The 26,550-nt window shown below is 45.9% G+C and overlaps 1 protein-coding gene across 1 annotated transcript in view; it reads left to right on the forward strand.

Moving 5' to 3' along the window:
• ATRN (attractin) overlaps positions 1-26,550 on the forward strand; it is a 172,996-nt gene that overhangs the window by 38,504 nt on the left and 107,942 nt on the right. Inside the window, exons 2-7 of the mRNA XM_062619979.1 lie at positions 3,313-3,396; positions 7,952-8,065; positions 17,774-17,902; positions 20,902-21,107; positions 22,944-23,112; positions 24,318-24,408. Coding sequence (XP_062475963.1) covers positions 3,313-3,396; positions 7,952-8,065; positions 17,774-17,902; positions 20,902-21,107; positions 22,944-23,112; positions 24,318-24,408 — 793 coding nt within the window. The remainder of the gene's footprint in view (positions 1-3,312; positions 3,397-7,951; positions 8,066-17,773; positions 17,903-20,901; positions 21,108-22,943; positions 23,113-24,317; positions 24,409-26,550) is intronic.

Below are 26,550 nucleotides of genomic sequence, written 5' to 3' on the forward strand. Positions count from 1 at the left end.
TCTGGGCACCCTGTGCCAGCACCTCAGCACCCTCCCAGGGAAGAGCTTCTGCCTAAGAGCTCATCTCAGTCTCCCCTTGGGCAGGTTAAAGGGGAGACCTTACACACCACTGTCTAAAGTCCTTATGTTCCTTGTAAAAATACCTAAATGTGATTAAATGATACTGATGTTGAAATGCTCCTTTTTTTTTCCCAAGATATGTCATAGCTGTGGCTATAGTATTAACAAGATTACTGTACTTTTTGTTCCTGTCACTCTTGATAGCATTCCTGTGGTGAATGGTTTAATAATAGTTTCCAGAGAAGACTGTTCCAAGGGTTTTCTGAGCAGAGGCTCTGTGAGGGCTGCGTAAGCTCATTTTGAGCTTGTGAGACTTGCTCAGCTTTCCAGAGTTTCTTTATGCTGTCAGTACCAAAGCGTTGGTACAGATCTATTCCTTCCTTTTCCACAGGTGTTATTATCCAAGGGGTGAATTCATTGATTAAAAAGTCCATATGTTATTGTGTACAGCTTAGAATTGGCATCTGGATTTGCAAATTCCTGCTCAGGAAATAAGAAATGTGGATTTTCAAAGCTTTAAATATCCATATATTCAATACCTGCCTTTTGAAAATCTTACACTGAGTGTCTGAGGTTGAAAAGTGCTACAGTAAATGAATATGAAGGGGAAGGGGCTTGTCCAGATCTGTGGGTTTTGCGTTGTTAATTTGGATGAGAGATGAACCTTCAAAGTGCTTTATGGAAAAGGTTCTGGAAAATCATTTTGACTCAGTCCAGCTATTTCAGAAAGATTACAGGATGCCATTAACAGATCACTCGGAAAAGACACAGCAAAAGGTTCCAGGATATGGGGTGTGGAACCTTCTGATCTTGTTTCCTTCTCTTTTTTGCCAAATATGATTTTGCAGTGGTTTTGTTTTGCTACGAGTGTGTTGCAAGTAGGACTGATGTACTGGTTAAGGAGGTGATCCTGCCCCTCTGCTCTGCTCTTGTGAGACCTCACCTGGAGCATTGTGTGCAGTTCTGGGGTCCTCAACATAAAAAGGACATGGAACTGTTGGAACAAGTCCAGAGGAGGCCACGAGGATGAGCAGGGACTGGAGCACCTCCTGTATGGAGACACACTGAGAAAGTTGGGGCTGTTCAGCCTGCAGAAGAGAAGGCTGCGTGGAGACCTCATAGCAGCCTTCCAGTATCTGAAGGGGGCTATAGGGATGGTGGGGAGGGACTCTTCATTAGGGACTGTAGTGACAGGACAAGGGGTAATGGGTGAAAACTGAAACAGGGGAAGTTTAGATTGGATGTAAGGAGGAAATTCTTTCCTGTGAGGGTGGTGAGGCACTGGAATGGGTTGCCCAGGGAGGTTGTGAATGCTCCATCCCTGGCAGTGTTCAAGGCCAGGTTGGACAGAGCCTTGGGTGCCATGGTTTAGTGTGAGGTGTCCCTGCCCATGGCAGGGGGTTGGAACTGGATGACCTTAAGGTCCTTTCCAACCCAAACTATTCTTTGATTCTATGATGATGGAGTTTATAACCTCCCTAGGTTCAGGTGCCAGTCCTGCTTCAGGTGCCAGTATGGGCTCTGCCAGACCATAGTGGTTGGGCATCTGCAAATACCACTTCCATTTGAGGCCATCCTGCTCTGGTAGCTGATTTTCAACTGGTTCTGCTATACTTCAGCTATTTGTTGAGGCCAATCTGGAATATTTTGACTCATGTATGAGATGGGAGCGTGTATCTCAGTGATCTGGCTCTTGGCTTTGTCTTCTGCCCGTGCATGTTCCTACCAGTCTCTGTGTGAAGGTAATAGATGCAGAACTTCAGTGCCTGTTCTTTTGGAGCCCAGCAATATATCCAGTACTTCAGACTCCTGCTAGATCCTTCTCCTTCAGCCTTGATGAAGTGTGATTGTCATCTCTGTTGTCTGTGAGCACAGAATCCCAGAGTGGTTTGTGTTGGAAGGGACCTTAAACCTCATCCAGTTCCAACCCCTGTCACTGGCAGGGACCCCTTCCACTAGAGCAGCTTGCTCCAAGCCCCTGTGTCCAACCTGGCCTTTGGAGACCTTTGCAGAACATATACCTCATTCAAATCTATGGAGAGGAGAAGTTGCAGCTGCAGCCAGTGCATTGTTAACCTCAGTGGTGTGGATGTGTTTGGTTGTCAGGTTTGGAGAGCAGGAGTAATGGAAACATGAAAGCAGAGTTTGTGTGGCTTCACTCGCTCTTTCCTATGTCCCTAATTCATGGTCATTACAAGTGATGAGCATTCCAAGTGCCGAGCCTGAATATCCATTTCCTTGGTACCACAACAAAGGGTTGAGCATAGTTCTGGGATGTGCTGGGAGCAATTCATTAGAACACCCTTCTGACCTATGGGTTTGCTGCTTCTGTTTGGACAGCCCTGCATTCAGTGGCCAGACAGTGCAGTTCTATAGACTTTGCATGGTGTTTTGCTGTTGTTGAGAGAACTGAGTCCTTTGTTGGCTTTGTTCCCTTCTCTCTTTCAGTGACACCTTAATTTTTAATGGTTTTAAGTGGTGCAGGTCACCGAGTGTCCTGGGATGACTGATACAAACTGTACTTTCTGTTTTTACATCCTTCTCCACAGTCTTTTGCTGTAGTCAAGTTGTCACCACCTACTTAGAGGTGCAGAGGGGAAGTGGTTTCATAGGGTTGTGCTGGCACTGTCCTGGCAGTGGGGACCACTCAGCTCTAGGACTTCAGTCACTTAATGTGGGATGACATGGGGATGGGAACATGCTTCTGAAGGTGGTGGCTGCCATGCTCTGATGTCCTGAGTGATGCAGCTCTTGGTACTTGAGGAATGAAGGTCTTAATTTGCACTAAAGGGTTATGGGGATCAGTCTTTTGGTCGGGAGGTCATCAAGGAACTTTGTGAAGAGCCAGGTAGCCAATGGGTGAGAGGTTGCACCATGGACTTCATCCCAGCCTCATGCAAGAATTGTATTTGTATAAAGGAATAAGGAATATATATGATATAGGAATAATTCTAGCTTTTCTGTTAGGGACTTCAGCTTTCTGGTTATGTGATGTCTACATAGATATGGATTTGAAACTATACCATTGGTCTGGTGGAGAAACCATCACCTCTCAACTGTCATCAGAAAGCATGTACAGAGTTTAACAGGAGAAGTCCAGTTGCTCAACTGTGTTGTGTTGTGCTATTGGTTTGTTTGTAGTGGCTCTGAAGTAACCAAAACCTTTATGGTGGATCTCCTGAACTTAGGAAATCCTTCATGAATGCTTCGTCCTGCTGGAGGCTAATGCTTGTCTTTGTTTTTTCGTTGCAGACTCACTGGACCTTCAGGGTATGTCACGGATGGGCCTGGGAATTACAAATACAAAACAAAATGCACGTGGCTCATTGAAGGAAGGTGAGTGTAGAAAACCTGGGGCTTAGTGTTGCTTGTTGTAAATTTTAGGTGAGGTTTATCTGCATTGACTAATTTCAGATCTTGTGATTCTTTTCTGCTATCCTTAAAGCTATAGATAGAAGAGCATTTAGTCTGTCCTGGTAAGTAAGTTGGTTTATTGTGCAACTGAGCCCACCAAAGTGACTTCTGAATTACAGATTTGCTGTGTAAAATACCCCTCAAGTTGGAACTCCATGTGGAACATGAAAATCCAGGCATTTGTGTAAATAAATGAAGAATCATGATTCATTTAACTGTTACTGTATCAGGCCGTTCAGATCTTGGGCTTCAACATGAATGGGACTCTTTGGCAGTATGTTAAAAAATAGAGCAAACTAAAGCCTCTTATTCATGGAGAATCAGTTTCTGTATGATGCGCTTCAGATGCTTATTTATTCTCTGGGCCATGAGGACTTGAGAGGTACCACTGACCTGTTTTGCAAAGGCTCCCTAAACTGCAGAAGACACTCAGACCTCTTCCCCTCATTTCCTCCCTTTCCTGTGTTTGATCCTTATCTTCCTTATAGTGATTTCTTGCAGAGAATTTTAGGGGTAACGTATTTAGTGCATACCCTCACAGCAGCCTTCCAGTATCTGAAGGGGGGCTATAGGGATGCTGGGGAGGGACTCTTCATTAGGGACTGTAGTGGTAGGACAAGGGGTAACGGGTTCAAACTGAAACAGAGGAAGTTTAGATTGGATATAAGGAGGAAATTCTTTACTGGAATGGGTTCCCCAGGGAAGTTGTGATTGCTCCATCCCTGGCAGTGTTCAAGGCCAGGTTGGACAGAGCCTTGGGTGCCATGGTTTAGTGTGAGGTGTCCCTGCCCATGGCAGTGGCTTTGGAACTGGATGCTCTTAAGGTCCTTTCCAACCTCAACTGTTCTATGATTCTATGACTGTCTTCTGATTGATGGTGCAGCTGTTCAGAGCATCTGACTTGTCGAAATACATTTTTCATAGGTGTGGTCTGATGCCAGGACTGTGAAACCACTTTGTTCAGTTTCTCAGCCTTTGCATGGTCAGTTATGATGCTGTGTGATAACAGCTGTGTATTGAGTTACATTCCATGCTGTTCCCTGAATCTGTAAGTAGAGCACTTTGTGGATCGGAACGACTCATGTGAGAGCATGGACTTGCACTTGAATGCCTGTAAGCTGAAGTCTCCTGGCATCTTAAAACCATAGAGTCCTAAGCCTGGTTTGTGTTGGAAGGGACCTTAAAGCTCCTCCAGCTCCAACCCCTGCCACGGGCAGGGACCCCTTCCACTAGAGCAGCTTGCTCCAAGCCCCTGTGTCCAACCTGGCCTTGAACACTGCCAGGGATGGGGCAGCCACAGCTTCTCTGGGCACCCTGTGCCAGCGCCTCAGCACCCTCCCAGGGAAGAGCTTCTGCCACCATCTCAGTCTCCCCTCGGGCAGGTTCAAGCCATTCCCCTTGGCCTGGCCCTAGATCCCTTGTCCCAAGCCCCTCTCCAGGTTTCCTGCAGCCCCCTTATGCACTGGTGCTGCTCCAAGGTCTCCCCTTGAGGATCCTTCTCTTGTCCAGGCTGCCCCAGCCCAGCTCTCTCAGTCTTGGAGGATCTGATCTTGGTGGATGAGAACTTATTAAAAGCCCAGAGTACACTTTTCCTTAGTCTTCTCTGTGTGTTTGGGAGGTTTGATGAGCAAAAGGAACTTGGCATTCACTTCATCTGCTTCAGACATTTATTTTGGATGAGTAATTTAAATGCCTAAGCTCCCGAGATACTCAAAGGTGAGGGCTAAGCTGTTCCAGAGCACCATCCAGAACACTGAAACCAGGAGCCTACCACTCACTATTAACTAAATAAGGAGCCCAGTTCTTTAATGTGGTTAAGATCAAAAGTTAGATGCAACACCTCTTCATTTTTGTAGGTAATAAAAATACATCTGCAACCAGTTTGGAATTACAAGTAATTAAAGTAGGTTTTGCAGGAATGCTGTTGCAGCCAAGCCAGCCTCAGCACTTCCAGTCCAGCCAGCTTCACCCTCAGAACTTCTAAAGGATAACATGACTCATGTTTTTATCAGAAGTGAAGTGCTGCTCATGTGTCCCCGATAATGTCACCATAACTGTTCCTTCAGCCTTTCTTTGCTCTACTGAGGAGCTTCCTAGAGAGCTATCACTTTGTGGGCTCTGAAGTGAGAGCTTACTTGCTGTGAAGAGGTGGGCAAAAACGGTCCTCTCTCCTTCATAGCCAGGCATTGAAGTCGGTGTCCTTTTCCTGGTTGGTTGTTGCCTGCTGTGAGAGGATGGTGGTAAACAGAAAGGAGATAATCACGCCGATTCAAGCAGCTGCAGTATGCACCCTTGGGAAGACAGCCCAAGCTGCCTGCCAAAAGTGAAATTCCCAGAGAGAGCTGGACTTGGAAAACAACATCTGCAGAGCTGTTAAATTCTGCTGGGTGCCCTCACCCTGTTGCTAGCGTGCCAGGATGTGGAGGGCTTCTGGGGTTAGCAAGTAAAGGTATGACCCAACCATGCATTGGAGACACTGGATAAATCCAGATGTGAAATAAGCCATGTGTTCCTTGCTGTATTCACTCTTGCTCCGTTCTTGATTCTTCTGTGCTGTGTCCTTGTCATTTTCCCCCAGCAGCATGAGTTAGGGCAGGTGAGATCCCTTCTGAGACAGAACCTGCAGCCATGCACCTTGCCATCCTGCAGATGAGTGCTGTCTGGTAATGAGTTGTTAGCTGTAGCAAAGAGAATCTCTTTCTGTTCTTGCCCTGAAGATTTTATTGATTCAGTGTTTCTTTCTGCTCTTTAACTGTCAGAGCATTACTTTAGCAGCACCCCCCCTACAATTTCATAGCTGCTCCCTTTTGAAACGATGAGTCCTCTTTATAGCTTTCCTTTAAGCAAGACGTTATCCTTGAGTTATGCCTGCTGCTCTCTTTCCATAGGTCTGGGGTAGATCATTGTGCCTATCAAAAAAGATTCTCTTTGCAGAATAACTCCCTAAAGGATTCCCCTTCTGTGGGAAGGGGAGACTCTATGGCAAGCTGACACATTATTCATTTATTTGATTAGGATGACCAAGGATTTCATCTGAACCTGAGGGCAAATGCTGTTGAAGAGCTCCTAATCACATCTATCCTTTCAACAGCCCCAGCTGTGGGTAGAAAAAGCAAGGCTCTATAGAGTCACTCTCCTTTTATCTCTGGGTCGAAGCACAATGCTAGTGTTATTTTCATCCTCCTTGTGCTAAGCCCTAAATTAGGTATCTGCCATGGCTTCTGTGTGATTCTCTTTAGATGTTTCTTTGCTCATTAGCCATGAAACTAATAGTGTCTAAACTTGGTTGTGGCTTAGCGGGCATCGTTTATGTGTGGAGTGAAAGAAATGCTGATAAGCTTTGGTGTCTGAACTAGTGTTTTCATCCTGAGATCAAGGAACTAAAACCTTTTTCCTGCTGATGCATCTTGGGAGATCAGGCATCCAGATGGTCTTCTCTTGACTTAGTGGATCTGCAGAGTAGATCCTAAAATCACAGCGTGGTTTGTGTTGGAAGGAACCTTAAAGCTCGCCCAGTTCCAACCCCTGGCCATGGGCAGGGGCACCTTCCACTAGAGCAGCTTGCTCCAAGCCCTGTAGATGCCTCTTGAAGGGTGGTGTTAACATTGGGGTGTGCTGGGCCAGCTGCATTCATCAGGAAGGCTGCCTGGCTTTTTCTGAGGACTTTCAACTCATTCCATTTTCAACTGGTCCTGGTAGTTTTTGTAACTCATCTCCAAAAGAAAGCCAGGCCACCTCATTAGATCTGTCAAGAATGAGGGGCAGCGTGTGGGTAGTGCCTGCTGACAGTCCATGTAACAACCAAAACCCTTCTTTTTGGCTAAAGTTAAAGCTCCAGGGCCTTCCATCCTGTGGAAGATGGGTCTCCTCTGCATTCTTTCGCCCTGTTTATTCATGCTCCCAGAAGTTGGAGAGCAAGACAGATAATATCGTAGGTTACATTCCACTGAGGTATGTTTCTGGTTTCAGTTTGGAGGGGCTTCCCTTGGGAAAGCTGTTGTACTGCACAAGTAATAAAAGAAGGATTTCTTCCAGCTTCTGGGCAAATAAATAATCTCAGGCCATTGTAATCACATCAATCTGCAGAAAAGAGCTTTAAACTCTGGTGAGTTCCCTGGTGGTGGCTGTGAGTCTTCATGTGTAATGTACATGTAGGATTTCCTTCCTTGCCCCTGCAAAGCCTTGACATTAAGAGAGTCAGCACTGGTGAAGAGCAGTGCTTGTCCCCATCAGCAGAACTGAAGAGCAAGTTTAAGGACACAGGTTTTCTGGCCGTGAAGAACATGTTGCTTAATCCCATGGGAGCATGCACCCAAATGAAGAAAGCCGCATGTCTGATGCACCTACAGTTACACCAAGTCCCTCGGTTTTAGTCTTGTTTAAAGCAGAGCTTCACACCACAGAAGTCTGTTGGAGGGACTTTGTCACATGTGTTAAGAGGTTAATTACAACCCTTTTGTTCATTGTGTTTTTACAGGCCAAACACAATCCTCAGGCTTCGATTCAATCACTTTGCCACAGAGTGCAGTTGGGACCACTTGTATGTGTATGATGGAGACTCAATTTACGCTCCCTTACTGGCAGCTTTTAGGTAAGTTCCTCTTGGTAAGAATCTGACTTGATGCAATGATATTTCTTCAGTTTGGAGCCTGAAAGAAATGTGGCTTCCAGCAGTCTAAATATGTTCCAGTAATCTAAATATATAATACTGCTAAGACAGCACATAGAGCAAGTGTCCTTTTGTGCAGTCGTCATCAGCATCAACAATTAAGGGGTTGTTTTTGCTTCTACAATGAACAAATCATGTTACTACACTGTAGCATGTAAAGTATTACGTTTTCATTTCCAAATCCTGATTATCTGAGAGACAAAAAATTATTGTCATCTGGTAGAGCTTGAGATGCTTTGGTATGCAGGCTGCTTCTCAAGTAGAAAGCTGCCCCATGTGTCAGGTTTGAACACGACTTAAGGTTAACTCATTGTATGTCAATGCTGACAGAAGGCAAAAGCCAATTAATCAATGTTGCAGATGTACACGTCTCCCCTGGCAGGTTAAAACCATTCCCCTTGGCCTGTCCCTACAGGCCCTTGTCCCAGGCCCCTCTCCAGGTTTCCTGCAGCCCCTTTAGGCACTGGAGCTGCTCTAAGGTCTCCCCTTGAGGAGCCTTCTCTTCTCGAGGCTGACCAAGCCCAGCTCTCTCAGCCTGTCTTCATCTTATGTACCTTAAACTTTACGTTTCTGAACTCTTTGGAACATGTTCAGAAACAGCAGTGATGGGTCAGGCAACCTGCTAAAAATATAAAATATATTATATGTTTAAAAAGACACTATAAAAGATGGGTGCCTGGGATTAGGCTTGTCTGTCTGTGGTGAGAGGCCCATTTGTGGATGCTGGTCAGTGATAGATACGATGAATCCTCTTTGTACCTGTGCCTTTATGTACTTCACTCTTGCAGTGACAAGCACCCTCTTATGTTTTCTGTTCTTTTAGCTGAAATTAGAGAAACTAATCCCAAGTTGTGTATGGAAAAACTAATGTTTCCCTTCGGACTCCGCTTGTTCCAAGTGACTGAGTAACTGTTTCCAGAATTAACCTTCTGCTGTGCTTCCTTTCTTTTGTGAAATGAACTTCTAAAAATACTTCATGTTTGTGCTAAAAAACCCTTGTAATCTCTATGAGAAGAGAGCAGCAAAGGAACAAAAAGTTGATGAAAATATGAAAAACATCATGTGTTTTTCCCTGTCTTCAACTGAAAATCCAGAGTTGTTTTGTCTTGAGAGAATGCTTCCTGTAAACCTTCAGCCTAACTGAAGTCAAAACAGGACACACAAATGAGTTATTATCTTATTCTCACCACATCTGAAGAAGGGGAAACCTTTCCTCTAAAGAACTCCAAAAACCTGGAAGTACAATCCTGCTATCATGCACTGAATTGATATGCGGCAAGAGGAAGAAATGTCATCCTTTGAGTCATAGTCATTTTGCTCTTCTCAAGCTCATTTTCAATACGCTGTTGAAAAGGTGAAATACTGGTGATTTGTGCCTATAGTTTCTTGTGTGTTTCCCAAAAATGAATAGGCTTTTGAAGCTGAGGTTATGAGTATTTCACAGCATTAACAATTATGGTTCGGGCTTTAAAGTCATCAGTAAATCATTAGGAAATCCTCTGCCTGAGGACAAGCTTAATACAATGATATTTTTGAGGTAGGAAAAGATGTCACTTAGTTGTTTAATTGCTTCCTTAGATGACATTAGAATTTCATCTTCATTAGTCATGAGCTGTGCTGTTCATAGAATCATAGAACAGTTAGGGTTGGAAAGGACCTTAAGATCATCCAGTTCCAACCCCCCTGCCATGGGCAGGGACACCTCACACTAAACCATGGCACCCAAGGCTCTGTCCAACCTGGCCCTGAACATCACCAGGGATGAAGCATTCACAGCTTCCCTGGGCAACCCATTCCAGTGCCTCACCACCCTCACAGTAAAGAACTTCCTCCTTATATCCAATCTAAACTGCCCCTGTTTAAGTTTGAACCCGTTACCCCTTGTCCTGTCACTACAGTCCCTAATGCAGAGTCCCTCCCCACTATCCCTATAGCCCCCCTTCAGATACTGGAAGGCTGCTGTGAGGTCTCCACGCAGCCTTCTCTTCTCCAGGCTGAACAGCCCCAACTCTCTCAGCCTGTCTTCATACAGGAAGATACTGTTCAGTAAACCAAGTGCAGCAACAGAGCCTTGAGCAACGCGTTCCAGTGTGAGGCATCCCTGCCCATGGGCAGGGATTTGGAACTGGATGATCTTAAGGTCCTTTCCAACCCAAACCATTCTATGAAATAGCAGAAGCTTCTTATTGGGATGAAGTGCAAAAAATCCTCTGTTTGAAAATAGCTTTCTCTGACAGAAAAAGAAATGCAGAAAAATTTTCAAGAGCAGTCTTCATATTTTAGCTCTTTTCTTTGCTTATAATAGATTTTAGCATTAACCATAACCACATTGCGCTCTTCCCTGTTTATGCTCCGTGCCAGGGGATTTGCAAGGCTGAGCTTTGTGCAGTTGGACACTTTATTTGTTGAAAAACACTGTAAATTCCTCCCTCTAAAGCTCAGTCTTTGTTACCTCCCTGGCTTATAACAGCACATTCCCAAGCCCTCGCTTCCTTCCCTGCTCTCGTCTTGTATTCTTGACCTTCTGATGCTCACTTGTGTGCAAAACACAATATGGTGTTTACCCTGACTCTGAGATAATCTTGGAATTCCTCGGCACTGGACTATGGAGAAACCTTAAATGGGTTTTATCAATTTATGCCTGTGCTACATCTTTGCATACTGCAAACATTTACACAGTGCAAGTGTCTGTATAAGCTGTTTACTAAACTCCTGGTAGTCTGAGTGCCCCCAGGGCAGTCTGGGCCTGTACATGAAGCTTTTTTTTGCTATTAAAGGGTTTTCTATCAGGCTTGGTTAAAAATAATCTTTGCTGGTTTATATTTGTGATTAAAGGCAACATGAGGGTGGGTAAATGTGCTGCGTCAAAAATGCACTAAAATAATGGGGAGGAAGTGGAAAATCCAGCGTGTTCTCCTGCACAGAATGAAGCAATCTGATGCGGATGACCTGCACTCATCATCTGTGATCTTTGGTGTTTTTGTTTTTAACCCGATTCCATGTTAAACATTGACTGGAGCTGCTTTTGCACCTTTAGTTTCACTTTGTGCTGGTCAGTTGGGGGTGATTTCCTCTTTAAAAGCAATCCTTGTTGTGCAAGACCTTTGGCCATGGCTCATCCCTTGACACCAGGGGTGAAGCAGCTCGGGAGCACCTCGTGATTGTTGTCCAATGCCAGATAGAAGGGCCTGATGGCCAAATGGATGGGCCTGGTTGCCAAATGTACAGTTCAGGTTGGCAGATGGATGTCCTGGTGACAGTGCTGATGGATTGCAGTGACTGCCCCATGGCTGCTTGCTGTGGTGCCTCTTGTACCCTCAGAAAAACAGGAGCAGCTTGCCTTCCTTTCATTAGTTACAAGTGAACATGGCACTTGTCCACCCAAATTTGAGTCTAGGTGAAGAAAGTGTCTGAGTTGGAAGGGACCCTGGTCTGATCCTTCATTTGAAGTCAGCTTCAGTGTAGGGTCAGGCCCTTGCTCAAGACTTTGCCCAGTCAGGTGGGGAATTTCTCTGAAGGATGGGAGATCTCATTGATCCTTTGGACCAGTGCCCAATGCTTGGCTACCCTCATAATCATAGAATGGTTTGGGTTGCCTGGTTAGGCTTCAGGCTGAAAGAGGGGAGACTGAGATGAGCTCTTAGGCAGAAGCTCTTCCCTGGGAGGGTGCTGAGGCGCTGGCACAGGGTGCCCAGAGAAGCTGTGGCTGCCCCATCCCTGGCAGTGTTCAAGGCCAGGTTGGACACAGGGACTTGGAGCAAGCTGCTCTAGTGGAAGGGGTCCCTGCCCGTGGCAGGGGTTGGAGCTGGAGGAGCTTTAAGGTCCCTTCCAACCCAGACTACTTTTGTGATTCTATATGACATTAAAACCCTGTGCTGGACTGTGTTGCAATACAGTCATCATGATCACACAGTTCATGGAGCAGCCTGTCCTCTACATATTTATCATTTTGCTCTGTTTGTTTTCTTTGTATCTCCAATAACTTCTGGAATATTGAATGAAAGGAGGGATTGGTATAAGGTGAGGAGCAAATGCATTTGGGATTTTGCTAGAGATGTACCTGCTGGGTGACGTTTCCTTGTTCACATTTACTCCGTAAGCCAGCTGATCCTTGGATTGCATGGGGATTGATTAATCAAAGTGTCTTTGTGGTAGAAAGCCAGATTTCTTAGACAAATATAAATGCATTGTATCAGATTTGCTTTTGTTCTCTAAACCTGTAATCCCCTTCAGAACCACCAAATCAATTTGACAGGGTGGAGCACGAGAGATGCTATTTTAGGGGTTTGAAAAGATAAATCCTCTGACTTAAATCAAGGCGCATCAAATAAGTTTAGAGCAGAAAGTTTCTTTGGTTCTTCACTTGCTTGATTCTTTTAAGCTGTTTTTGAAGACTCTGAGTTTGTTTTCTTTAATTCAGGTATCCTGTACCAAGCTGCATGGGTATTGAATGAGAACAGTCTTTAGGTTTAATAAAGGAAAAGGATTTGCGCCGTTGCCGGTAGCATGGTCTGTCTCGCCAGCACTAGGAACTAAAATAACTTTCTGACTTTTAAAGTACTTCTTCACTGTAATGGCAAAAAGGGTGCGAGAACTGCTTCCTAAGAGCTCATCTCAGTCTCCCCTCTGGCAGGTTCAAGCCATTCCCCTTGGCCTGGCCCTACAGGCCCTTGTCCCAAGCCCCTCTCCAGCTTTCCTGCAGCCCCTTCAGGCACTGGAGCTGCTCTCAGGTCTCCCCTTGAGGAGCCTTCTCTTGTCCAGGCTGCCCCAGCCCAGCTCTCTGAGCCTGGCTCCAGAGCAGAGCTGCTCCAGCCCTCGCAGCATCTCCATGGCCTCCTCTGGACCTGCTCCGCAAGGTCAGCCACCATCCCCAAGTCCTCCTCACTGGGACTGCTCCATCCAGGGACAGGACCTTGCACTTGCTCTGGTTAAACTGCATGATGTTCACACAGTCCCACCTCTCCAGCCTGTCCAGGTCCCTCTGGATCCCATCCAGTTCATGGACCTCACCACACAGTGTGGTGGTGTTGGCAAACTTACTGAGGGTCTCAATCCCATTGTCCATCTTGCTGACAAAGATGTTGAACAATGCCGGTCCCAGCACCAACCCCTGAGGAACACCACTTGTCACTGGTCTCATCTTGGGCATTGAGCCTTTGACTGCAACTCTTTGAGTGTGACCATTCAGCTAATTCCTTACCCACCGAGTGGTCCATCCATCGAATTCCTGCCTCTCCAATTTAGAGATGTTTGGGATGTCAGGGATGTCACTGGGGGCAGAGTCAAATGGTTTGCCCAAGTGCAGGTAGATACCAGTCACTCTTCCCTTATCCACCAATGTAACCCCACTGTAAAGGCCACCAAATCTGTCAGTCATGATTTACCCTTAGTGAAGCCATGTTGGCTGTCACCAATCACATCCTTATCGTCCATGTCCATTGCACATGTTCCAGCAAGATCCGCTCTGTGAGGTGGCCAGGTACAGAGGTGATTGCTTTGTGTCCTTAAAGTCTGGGAGTCATTTTGCTGCACAAGTATTGGAGCTTTTCCTTTAAGAGAATGGATTTGAGGTCTCCTTATTTTCGCCCTCCCTTTCTGATTTTTTGGCACTGATTTACTTGTAGTCTCTTGTCATTCCTATTTTTGGCTTGTTTATTTTCACTCTTGTCGTTGTGTGTATTAGGTGAGATGCAGGAACTGTTTTAATTAGGGAGAAATGGTGTCATTTGGCTTATGTGTGTGGCCAGATGGATCAAAGTCTTGAAAAATTAGGGGAAGAGCATCGCTTAACGTTGTGTTTTGGTAGATTGAAAATAGCGATTTTTCAGTATCACCTTTATCCTTTCACCTCTCCATGATCCATGCCATCTGATCTAGTTGAAGATACCCCTGCTCATTGCAGAGGGGTTGGACTGGGTGACCTTTGAAGGTCCCTTCCAATCCACCCTGTTCTCTGATCCAGACGCTGTATTTTCATCCTTTCCTTTCATGCCTCGCATCTTCTTCCTTTGTGGCTGTTTTCTTCTCAGCAGAGCTTCTGATGCTTTTGATCTCTGTCGCTCTGGCAGGTTGTGTCTCAGGAGAAAACGATGAATGCACCATCACCATGCTGCTTGCATAGCAAATGAAGGAAAAATAATGGAGGAGATGCTTTTTGCTTTAAACAATGGCCATTTTTCTATGGTGTAGGGGAGAGAGCAAAGTAAGTGGTTTATGCCTGGTGACGGAGAAGTTGGTTCTCCTGGATGCTGTGTCTCACTGGGCCACAGACTGCAAATCCAGCGCACGTTAAACAGGAGTTGTTTCATGGCAAAGCAGAGGCTTGCCTTTCAGTGTGTACTAAGTAACGTCATTAGACGGCTTAACTGCGTAGGAGTATTTATTTGCTTTGGAGTAGTGATGGTTGTGAAATGTTTGGAAACCTCATGAAAAGAAACCGAAGCGGGACATTGTGCAATAGGCTGCTCTTGGCCAGCCGAGGCTCTGAGACCTTCTGGGTTGTACACTGAAGGAAGTTTTGCATAATCCTCGATCATTCTGATTCTGTCTGGGCTTTTCTTCATGGCAGATCACATCAAGTCTGCTTGTGCTGGTTTATTCAAAAGGCTGCTGTGCACACACTGATTTATTCACGGGTTTCAAGGTTCAGCCTTTCAAGGACCTGACTGTTGTTGTGTTGTGTCCCCTCCTGGCTTTGTCTGAAAGAAATTACTATCTCCAGCTGGTTTGAACTGGTGGAGGTGGGATAACATCCTCTTTAGTGGGATAACACCCTCGTTAGCGTATTTACGTGTGTATCATCAGGAGAAGATGGGAAAGAAAGGAGCAAGTGGGGGATGTGGTGAGAGCATCTGCTATGGTGGTACCTGCCTTCAACTGAAACAGATCCCAAGTCAAGATCTGTAAGAGAAAACAAACTATCCAGGGCTATTCCCTTTATTAGGAAAGGTTATTGGGAGGGATTTTTGTCTTCTCTCACTACCGCTGTTCACTCTGGACTTTTATTCTTTGCTGTTATTTTCCCCTCTCCAGGGCCTTCCTAGATTGCCCTGTAATATCCGTGGTAAGTGCTGCAAGAATAAGACTGGAGAAGAATAAACCAGAACAAAGGAATTTTCTCCTGTCCCCGAGCTGCACTTTGCGTTACCCTGAATTGTGTTCAGTTGTCTGTTTTCCTGTGGCAGACACAATCTACAGTTTGCATTACAAAGGGAGACTATGAACCAAATAGCAAAGAGAAGAAGTTTCTTAGCCCTTTTGTCCTTCAGTGTTGCAGGAGATGGTCTTTTGGGAGCGATGATCTTCACATCACAAGTCTATGAAGTAGGCTTTTACACATGGAGCAAAAGGCAGTGAATTTTACCTCTTAAGCCCATATCCTTGAGATCTGCAAGAGGAAATAAGCAACTGGTTTTCTCACAAGGAAATACTTACTGAGCTGCATGTCAGCAAATGTGCTGGAGTTGTTTGGCCAAAACATGGCATCAGGTTACTCTGTTTTTAGGGCATGTTGCTAAAATGAAGGATTTCTTTTTGTCTGCAGTAAGATTTGTTGTGCAGAAAGGGCTGTTTGCAGTAGGTAACGCCTTCATCTGTCAGTCTGGGTGCAAACATCCCCAACTTCAGCCCTTCATCAGGGACTGTAGCGACCGGACAAAGGGTGATGGGTTCAAACTGAAACAGGGGAGATTCACATTAGATACAAGGAAGAAGTTCTTCCTTGTGAGGGTGCTGAGGCACTGGCACAGGGTGCCCAGAGAAGCTGTGGCTGCCCCATCCCTGGCAGGGTTCAAGGCCAGGTTGGACACAGGGGCTTGGAGCAAACTGCTCCAGTGGAAGGGGTCCCTGCCCATGGCAGGGGGCTGGAACTGGATGAGCTTCCCAACCAAACCTTCCAACCCAAACCAGGCTGGGATTCTATGGTGTATTCTGTGATCTATTCTATGATCCTAACTTTTATAGCAAAAGCTTTTAGAAAGGATCACTGAGTGTCTGTTATTCTTCGAGTGCAGCACTGTCTTCTATTGCATTTGAACAGCAAAATTCAGGTCACAAAAGAGCACTTTGCAGGCGATATGAATGGGCTGCTGTGGAGAGCTGTGAGTGTTTTCTTTGGGAATGGAAACTCATTTATCCTGTCCTCAACTGCATTTGCTTTTGGTTCTGAATAGATGTAAGAAGAGGAAAAGTAAGTTCTTTTCAGGGGGGGAAATTCTTTACATCGTTGGTTTTTAGTCAGTGGTACCCTCGGATATTCACAAGTCACAGGGCACAAAACCAGGCTTGGCAGCTTTCCCAGGCCTTTCTGATGCTGCCTTTGGTTCTCTGCATGAAATGCTCCTCTCTGGGATTTGAAGGCCCCCCTGTTTGTCAGAAAGCTTCAACTTTGCCTCTGCAAGTAGGGCTGAGGCTGAGGAAAGATGCTTCTGTATGAGGGAATGAGAGCTGATATGACTAGCTGGTGGTAAACAACGTTCTTTGCTTAGATAAAGGCTCTTAAGAATATAAATTCAATAGACTTCAAATTTATGCCTGCTCTTATGTCTTTTGTATGAGGGAAGAATGGGCTGCTTTCTTTTGTTGTTGTCAGGCTTCTGTTAAGAGGGATAAACATTCCTTTTCATATACAAACTATTTGCTACAATAGGTAAATAGGTAGTAGTTACTCTATTCAGGAGGCATTCAGTCTCTGTGAGCATTATATAGGTCTATACTGTGTCCAGTCTCAAATACTGTAAGTAGTCTTTCCCAGCATCCTTGCTTCTCTCTGCCAGCCCTGGAGAACTAAAAGACTGGAGGATCTCACAGAACATGGAAGGATGTAAAGAAACAGCCGGAGGCATCCAGAAGTGTGAAGCAATGAGTGAGGTGGGAATAGAGTGTGACAGCCTTTAGGATAGGAAAGAAATGTGGATGTGGTGAGTCAGATGGAGCTTTATAAAAGAGCGGGTGGTGGGAAGATGATGGAATCACAGCATGGTTTGGTTTGGAAGGGATCTTAAAGCTCATCCAGCTCCAACCCCCTGCTATGGGCAGGGACACCGTCCACTAGAGCAGTTGCTAGAGCCCTGTCTGGCCTTGCCTTCAGTAATTCCAGGGATGGAATACTTTGAATCCACATTTATCTTTCAGAAGAGCCATGTTGATTACTTCAGGGTTTTCTACTTACATTTCTCTCTGCAGCCATTATTCTTCCGGAAGGAATGATAGCCTTGATAGCCTCTGCATCCTGATTTGTCTGCATTCCTTGGTCAGTGACATGGCTGTTGTAGTGCAGATAATTAAGCCAAGCAAGAGGGCTTAATAAACAGGTCCCTAAAGAATGTGGCTTTATCTTCTTGAGATGGTCTTGAGGGTTCTTATACCTTTGAGACTGGGGTTGTTCTGAGGGTTGGTTGGCTATCCATGTTCCCATTGGCCAGGTATTGGAGTACTTAAGGAGTTCTGTTAAAGAAAAACAATCTGATAACACTGCTCTATGAAAATGCTGATTACTCAGATTCATTTTACTACAAATGCACTTAAATACCTTCAGTTTAAACTGGTTTATTAATACTGATGCATTTACTGTTGTTGCTTTGCTCCCTTTCATCTCCCTTCTAACGTTGTTTTCTTTTTCTTCTTTTCCAGTGGTCTTATTGTTCCTGAGAAAGAGAGCAATGAAACGGTACCAGAAGTTGTAGCTACTTCTGGATATGCTCTTCTGCACTTCTTCAGTGATGCTGCTTATAATTTAACAGGGTTTAACATCACATATAAGTAAGTAGTCCCGCTTCAAAGTGATGCTGCAGGTTGAGTAAAAGGAGGGTTCCTCTTTTCTCAGTTCTGTCCTGAAATAAAGCAATTGCCACTGAAGCATGTTATTATGAGTAGATATTTATGCTTATATTCGTATCTTTATTATAGCCTTGCAGCAGCTAATAACTGTAATGTGCTCGACATTACCTTCAGTTGTCAATTGTAAGCGTGGGCAAATGTTTGCTCTGAAAGGCTTCATGTTATTTATTTCATGTTATTAGCTGTGTTTGTTGTATTCAGTCAACCAGAATTGATGTATATTGTGCACGTGGGTGTTGTTATGCATTCTGCATAGATACTTCTGCACAAACACACCTTTGCCTCGGCACATGTTTCACTTAGAACCATAGAATAGTTCGGGTTGGAAAGGACCTTAAGATCATCCAGTTCCAACCCCCCTGCCATGGGCAGGGACACCTCACACTAAACCATGGCACCCAAGGCTTCATCCAGCCTGGTCTTGAACACCACCAGGGATGGAGCATTCACAACCTCCCTGGGCAACCCATTCCAGTGCCTCACCACCCTCACAGGAAAGAACTTCTTCCTTATATCCAATCTAAACTTGCCCTGTTAAAGTTTGAACCCGTTACCCCTTGTCCTGTCACTACAGTCCCTAATGAAGAGTCCCTCCCCAGCATCCCTATAGCCCCCTTCAGATACTGGAAGGCTGCTCTGAGGTCTCCACGCAGCCTTCTCTTCTCCAGGCTGAACAGCCCCAACTTTCTGAGGCACTGGACTGTGCCTCCTGTTGAGGATGCTCAAGCAGTTTTCTTTGGGATGTATTTTCTAATTCAGCCCTTGTATTGAATCACTTACTCTGGCTTCTTTTTTCCTATGGTCTTTGCTTCATATATTAAATGTTACAGGCAGATTCTTCTGTTTAGAAGCATAGAATAGTTGGGGTTGGAAAGGACCTTAAGATCATCCACTTCCAACCCCCCTGCCATGGGCAGGGAACCCATGCCTCCAAGGGAGACATGGATTCCTAATATGTATTTGATGCTTATTGTTAAGCTTTTATAAATTATTCTAGGGTATTCCCTAATTCATCGACTTCTTTTGGAAAAGTCTTGTTTGGAATTAAATGATCCCAGTGTGGACATCCTAACAGAGATAGGATGTCCTGCTTCTGGTGAGGATCCATCTATATGTAGGAACAAAAAATTCAAAGCCCAGATCGTGCTTGTGCTGCTGTGGGAGGTGTGAATTTGGGTGTAAATTGCAGACGTTCTCATCTCTGTTTCACAGAGAAATCCTTGGTCAGAATGGGCATTGTGCAAAAATTGGATGTTCTCCTTCAAATGAGGGTTTTGTATACCCGTCTTGGTGCTTTCATCCTTGTTAAGCACATGAATATACGGTGGATTCTTAGCCTTTCGAAAATGTGGGGTATCCAGCACCCCTCGAGAGCTCCCGAAGGAAATGAGCCTTCACAGGTTACTTGGAACAGCCGCTGGAGCTGTAGCAGTCAAAGTCTGGTTGATCCCATAAACCATGTCACCATCTACTGCCCGTTGTCTGTATTGCACCGTTACGGTGCAAGGGAGATGGTCTCTTAGGGAATAACGTGCTGGTATAAGTCCTTTTAAGATATTATTTTATTTTGTTAACTCTTCACCTTATTGATTATTTCAGATAATCTACAAATACTGGGTTGTTTGGGCTTTTTTTTTGGGGGGGGGGTATGTCCTATGTGTTCTGGTCATAAGGTTTGCTGATACTTCTGCAGGCAGTAGATAAAAGGGTGTATCTGTTCCTTTTCACTTTCAGAGAGTCACAGACTGGTTCGGGTTGGAAGGAACCTTAAAGCTCCTCCAGCTCCAGCCCCTGCCACGGGCAGGGACCCCTTCCACTAGAGCAGCTTGCTCCAAGCTGCCTCCAACCTGGCCTTGGACACTGCCAGGGATGGGGCAGCCACAGCTTCTCTGGGCACCCTGTGCCAGCGCCTCAGCACCCTCCCAGGGAAGAGCTTCTGCCTAAGAGCTCATCTCAGTCTCCCCTCTGGCAGGTTCAAGCCATTCCCCTTGGCCTGTCCCTACATCCCTTGTCCCAAGCCCCTCTCCAGCTTTCCTGCAGCCCCTTTAGGCACTGGAGCTGCTCTAAGGTCTCCCCAGAGCACAGCAGAGGGGCAGGATCCCCTCCCTGAGCTGCTGCTCACGCTCTGGGGGTGCAGCCCCGCACACGGGGGGGTTCTGGGCTCAAGCGCTCACTGAAGCTGGGTCATGGGGAGCTGCTCTTCCCCCAACACCCCCAAATCCTTCTCCTCAGGGAGAGGCTTCCTGAGCTTTAACAGTCTTTCTAGTTAGTACTGGACATCGGTACTCAACAAGCAGTAGTGAAATTAGGGTCTTGGAGCCAGTGATTCCACTTGTCGCATGACAGTGAGGATATTGCGAGTTATGCTGATTGATGCCTTGTCAAGACCTGGAATTTAGAAATGAGCAGGATCTCTGAATTTGGATCTTCACCAAGGATGTGTCTGGTGTTACCCAGCTACATTACAGATACTGTATAATTAGAAATGATGCAAAACAGGCCCATCTTTGGCTCGGGATTCATCTCAAGTGTGTTCCCTTGCTAAGCTGATCCCAGAATAGCACCTAATTGTGAGTAGTTTAAGTATAAATTGCATAGACACCCCAAAAGCCTTGTGCACTGATTAAACCCCTCACTTGCTGTTGGGTGTTTTAAGGCAATTCATTCGCATCACCAGTGGCTAGGAATTCTGATACTTGCTTCAGAGGAGTTATAAGTTTAACTCATTAAGTGAGTATCCCTATAGATGGTAGGCAACAAACCCCTGCAGGTCCATGACCTCAGGTTCTAGATGAGGAGCTCTTGTGGGTTTGTACGTTAACAGGCAGCTGTAGTAACTTCTATATTGTACTCACTAATAAGAGGAACAGCTTGGGAATCTGTTTCATTACTGACAGATCTCCTTTCCCTGATGTCTGCAGTTTCAATATGTGTCCCAATAATTGCTCGGGCCGAGGGGAGTGCAAGCTCAATACCAGCAGCAATGCCCTGGAATGTGAATGTGCCAAATACTGGAAGGGAGAAGCCTGTGATATCCCCTACTGCACAGATGACTGTGGGGCACCCGAGAGAGGACACTGCAACTTCAATGACACCAAGGCATGTTTGTGCTCTGCAGGCTGGCAAGGTGAGTCTCCTGATCAATGTTTGATGCCTTTTCTATGCTCTTCCAGGTTAGCTGGGAGTGTTTGAGCGTTCTGCTGGACATATATTAGCATTTTAGCTAAAAGCAGAGTATCTCTGTTTTTATACCAAAAGATCAGACTTGATTTATATTAAGTGCTTTTAAAAGCAACTATTTTATAGGTTGGTGCTTTTAAAAGCAACTATTACAGGTTGGTGCTTTTAAAAGTACCAACCTGTTGTGTGCAGGCATCGGATAAAAGCTTTAAACCTTGTTCCTGTGTACCTAAAGCAGGTTTGAGCCTGGTACCAGCCTTAACCTGTTTGAACACACAAAATGCCTTTTCATGTCATCTGTGCTGGTCAGCCCTATCTTAGCAACATTTTGGACCAAACTTGTGTATTCCCTTTGCAAAGATAGACTGATGTGCATGAATTAGCCTTACATGAAACGCAGTCAGCTTCAGCACTGACAGCACCTCCTACCACCACTGAGCTGTGCTGCAGAAACTGGCAGTGTGTTAGACACTGTGGAAAGAATCCAGGTTACCAAAATGAGCATCCTGAAGAGAATGCACCCAGTACTGAGGTTAGCCCGTCTGCCTCTTGGATGTAAAACCAGCCACGAGTGTACTTCAGGGCTTGTACTCAGCTGGAAGACCACATCCCCTTATCATAGAATCACAGACTAGTTTGGGATGAAAGGTTCTTAGAGCTCATCTCTTTGCCAGCCCTGGAAAACTGAAAGGCTGGAGGGTATCACAGAACGTGGAAGGGGGTAAAGAAACAGCCAGAGGCATCCAGAAGTGTTAAGGAATAAATGAGGTGGGAATAGTAATTGAGAGCCTTTAGGATAGAAAAGAAATGTGGATGTGATGAATCAGGTGGAGCTTTATAAAAGAGCAGGTGGTGGGAAGATCATAGAATGGTTTGTGCTGGAAGGGACCTTAAAGCTCCTCCAGCTCCAACCCCTGCCACGGGCAGGGACCCCTTCCACTAGAGCAGCTTGCTCCAAGCCCCCAAGCCCCCCTGTGTCCAACCTGGCCTTGAACACTGCCAGGGATGGGGCAGCCACAGCTTCTCTGGGCACCCTGTGCCAGCGCCTCAGCACCCTCCCAGGGAAGAGCTTCTGCCTAAGAGCTCATCTCAGTCTCCCCTCGGGCAGGTTCAAGCCATTCCCCTTGGCCTGTCCCTCCAGGCCCTTGTCCCAAGCCCCTCTCCAGCTTTCCTGCAGCCCCTTTAGGCACTGGAGCTGCTCTCAGGTCTCCCCTTGAGGAGCCTTCTCTTGTCCAGGCTGCCCCAGCCCAGCTCTCTCAGCCTGGCTCCAGAGCAGAGCTGCTCCAGCCCTCACAGGCATTTCTGGTGGCCTTCCTTTTATGCAGTGTAGTGCCTCCTGATGCTTTTCTGGAGTCTGGTTGTTCACGGACAGCATGGACAGGTCGCAGGGAGCTGCCTGGCAGGGAGGAAGATGGTTTTAAAAGCAGCAGAAATATAGAAAAAAAAGAAGTGAGCAATTCATGACTGGGATGGAGAGGAATGAAAAGAGAGGAAGATAGTTATAGACCCTTGGGATTTTACAGCATGCTGCTGATCAGCTCTTCTGTAGGTTTTGCAAGCTGCGTTGTGGCTTTTGTGGTGGGCACATGGTAGGTAGGAAAGTGCTGAAGATACCCAGTTAGTGTGGAGGGGGAAGGGGTAATGCATCATGCCCCTTCAAATCACAGGAGGGGAGAGCTGAGCTCTATTGCCTGTTTGTCACCCCTGGTGCAGGGTATTGACCTTTAGCTAAATACAGGCTTTGGAAAGGAATCAACCTAATTTTAAAACCTTCTTTTCCCAGGTCCTGGCTGTTCAATCCCTGTTCCTGCAAACCAGTCCTTTTGGACCCGGGAGGAATATTCTCTTCCCAAACTTCCTCGAGCATCCCACAAAACAGTCATCCACGACAATAAAATGTGGATTGTTGGAGGCTATGTCTTCAATCATTCTGACTCTCAGAAGGTTTTAGCGTGAGTATAAACCTAGATAATAAAGTCTAAGTAAAGGAACTCAGATATGAGGATTATTTTTAGCTGATGCCATCTGACGTGCTGTGCTTTAGCCTGCGCTTCGTCCCCAGGGGAAACCAGCCCTAATAAAAACTTGGATTCATGATTGAGGTGTGGGAAAACGTTGCTGAAGGGTGCTAATTTTGGAAAAGGAAAGGTATGAGGTTCCTGATGTTCAGTGAATCTGTGATTCATCGGCTTCTGACAGCATTTAACTGTTCACTGTGGATTTCTAGGCTGGCTCCTCAACTATATCTGGCCTTGTATTCCAAGAGGGTAGGTCTGCTTCAGTGTTATTAGGCCTTCTTTGTATTATATCATTCAGAGTGCTTGGTTCCTTAATTAATGCATACTGATTGCTATGGGTGTTTACCTGTAATGGTTGGGATGCCAAACAGGGAGTGACATTTGGGATGATGACATTTATGCAATTAAGAGATTTAACAGTAACTGAGATAACAAATGGAAATCCCTCATTAAATATAAAAGCAAACAACCCAAATAGAAAAAAAAAAAACAACCCCAAACATTTCAGTTTCCTCTTGTGCTTGATGGGATTTGGGCAGATTTAGGTAAAAGCTGGATTTTCTTTATCAAGGTTACCTGCACACCTCACTTTCATGGGCCTAAGCATGAGCTCTGTGTCCTGTACTTGGGTCCAGAGATTATAGTTCCTGTAGGGGAAGGTAAAGAGGAGCTGAAAATGCACCCTTAGTTATAGAATTACATGCACAATGCACCCTTAGTTGCTGCTTGCATCCACAATTTACTGTTTCAAAGTCATGCCTGAGTTTTCAGTATATACCCTGTGGCTTCATTGAATGCTCTCTCGGAGGTGATTTTATCTTCTAAGGCTGTCAGCCTGGCGAGCATAGTTCATGCTTTTATCTCAACAGCCACAGGCCATTTTCAGGGCAGAGGGGTTTATCTTGTTTCAAGTTCACAGGAAAAATAACACTTGAATGACAAAGGCATCATTAAAAAGTGCCTTTTAAACCGGGGCAGCTTTTATTTAATCGAGTAGTTGGAACTTATCTGAGCTTAGTGTAAAGTTGTTCTGGGTGGACCATGTGGTGTAAGTTAAGTCATAGCTTTGATAGACAATGCATTAGCATTCCCACAAGCAGTCATTCTCTCAGAAGATGAATTCAGTTTGTATTATGCAGGTATGATCTGATTTCTGAAGAGTGGCTCCCACTGGCCAACACTGTGAACTCAGTAGAGATGAGATACGGTCATTCCCTGGCATTGCATGAGGTAAGTTCAGTGCTGCAGCCTCACTTCCCAGCTGGATTTTCCCTTCTTCTGCCCACCCCTTTGAACAAAACAGTTTTGCTTTGGGAGAAGCATTTCTCATTCAAAGGCTTGTCCATGATTGGCCCTGTGCTTACTTGTACTCCAGGGAATCCTTGTGCTGGTGTCAGTGGAATTCTGTAATGCTTTTTGCTGTGTGTGGCTTGTTTGCCCTTTGCTCAGAGATATTAAGGCTTCCTGAGGTCAGTGAGTGCAATCTTTCCTTGCTGTCTGTGCTTACAAGACATGCCTGATGGCTGGAGTTCATCTGGTTCCCCATCTGCCTTTTGTGTAGACCACATAAATGTGTTCATGAGCTCCCTTGTTCAAGGTACCAAAGCAGAGCTAGTGAATTAAGGAGTTTTGGAGCCTGCTCTGCTTCTGCATTAGACCCATGAATGTGTCCTTCCAGCATCTGAAACAACAACTGGGTTTGCCTGTTTCTCACCTCATTTCTCACCTGCATGCCTTGCTGTGGGTGCAGGCCATGTGAGAGCAGGATGGCAAGGTCTTTGAGAAGGAAATGAGCTAATCCTTTAGTGACCTTTGGTTTTGAAATGTTAATCAGCTCATCACACTGCAAGCCTATGGAGAGCATAATCAGAAACACTTGAAACAACTCCAGGCAGCGCTGCTCACAAACAGAACACTTGAGCAGCCTGGGAGGATGGAAATCCCTACCTGCGAGGGCTTGATGCACAATCTCCCTATAACTGTTCAGAAGTAGGGTATGATGAGTGGTTTATCAGCAATGATGGGCAATAGTTCCCAGGAATTTCCCAAGCAGCAGCAGCCATAATAGAGAATTTCCTTTTCCAGGGTTGCCACCTTGTCCACAGGGAGACAATGGTCCACTAAACGCTTTGGTGGATTCATGATGGATTCTGAGATGCCTGGAGAACCCCAGAAAGGAAACTGGATAGAGTTTGGGAACCTGGCTTTTACAGGATGTTTAATAGAACCCTGTCTAACTATCCTGGCTCTCTTCTTTGCAAAGGGTGCTCATTTTTTGTCAGCACATTAACTTGGACTTGGAAGACAAAGTACTTTTAATGTTGCATACACAGGCATTTCCATCCTAACTGCCTTTCTTATCAGCTGTGTCTGTTTGCATTTGCAGGATGTGGGAGGGCTTCAGACTGATTTCAGGTGCTAACTTTGAGTGCCTTTGGGAGCCTCTGAAGCTCCATTGTAGTGAAAACAGACCTAGTCAGGACAGGTAGTGAAATCCAAAGAGCAAGTCAGCTCACTCCAAAGTAGGCACATCTTCCCTGCTTTTGATAGCTGAATTATACTCCAGGCTCCACTATATAGCCTGTATCAGCACCAGTGCAGCAGCAGGGCTAGGGCAGTGATTGTGCCCCTGCACTGGTGAGGCTGCACCTTGAATCCTGTGCTCAGCTCTGGGCCCCTCACTACAGGAGAGACCTTGAGGTGCTGGAGCGGGGCCAGAGAAGGGCAGCGGAGCTGGTGCAGGGCCTGGAGCACAAGTGTGATGGGGAAGGGCTGAGGGACCTGGGGGGTTCAGTGTGGAGAAGAGAAGGCTCAGGGGGGACCTGATGGCTCCCTACAAGTGCCTGACAGGAGGATGGAGCCAGGAGGGGCTGGGCTCTGCTCCCAAGGAACAAGGGATGGGACAAGAGGAAACGGCCTCAAGCTGCCCCAGGGCAGGTTTAGATGGAGCTGAGGACCAATTCCTGCCCCAGAGGGTGCTCAGGCATTGGAACAGGCTGCCCAGGGCAGGGCTGCAGGCACCGTCCCTGCAAGTGTTCACACAGCGTGGAGACGAGGCCTCAGTGCCATGGGTTAGTGGTGGCCTTGGCAGTGCTGGGAATGGTTGGACTGGGTGAGCTTAAAGGGCTTTTCCCACCATTGCTTTTCTGTCTGTTACCTGAAGGCCAGTCCTGCCCCACACACCTTTCTTTCCTCTCCATACCTTGATATTGGGTGAGCTGTGTATGTTTTAGGTGTTGACATTGCAGACTGGAGTGCAAACCCTGGCAATGGTGGGTGCTTTCATATAAAACGTGACTGTGAAGGAGGTATGTTCCTCTTCGAGAGAGGAGAAAAACTGATGCTGAGAGACGATAAAGTATCGCAGCTTTA

The sequence above is a fragment of the Pezoporus occidentalis genome, unplaced genomic scaffold, assembly GCF_034315485.1.
Source record: "Pezoporus occidentalis ecotype Australia unplaced genomic scaffold, CSIRO_AGI_Poc_V1 ctg217, whole genome shotgun sequence".
NCBI lineage: Eukaryota > Metazoa > Chordata > Aves > Psittaciformes > Psittacidae > Pezoporus > Pezoporus occidentalis.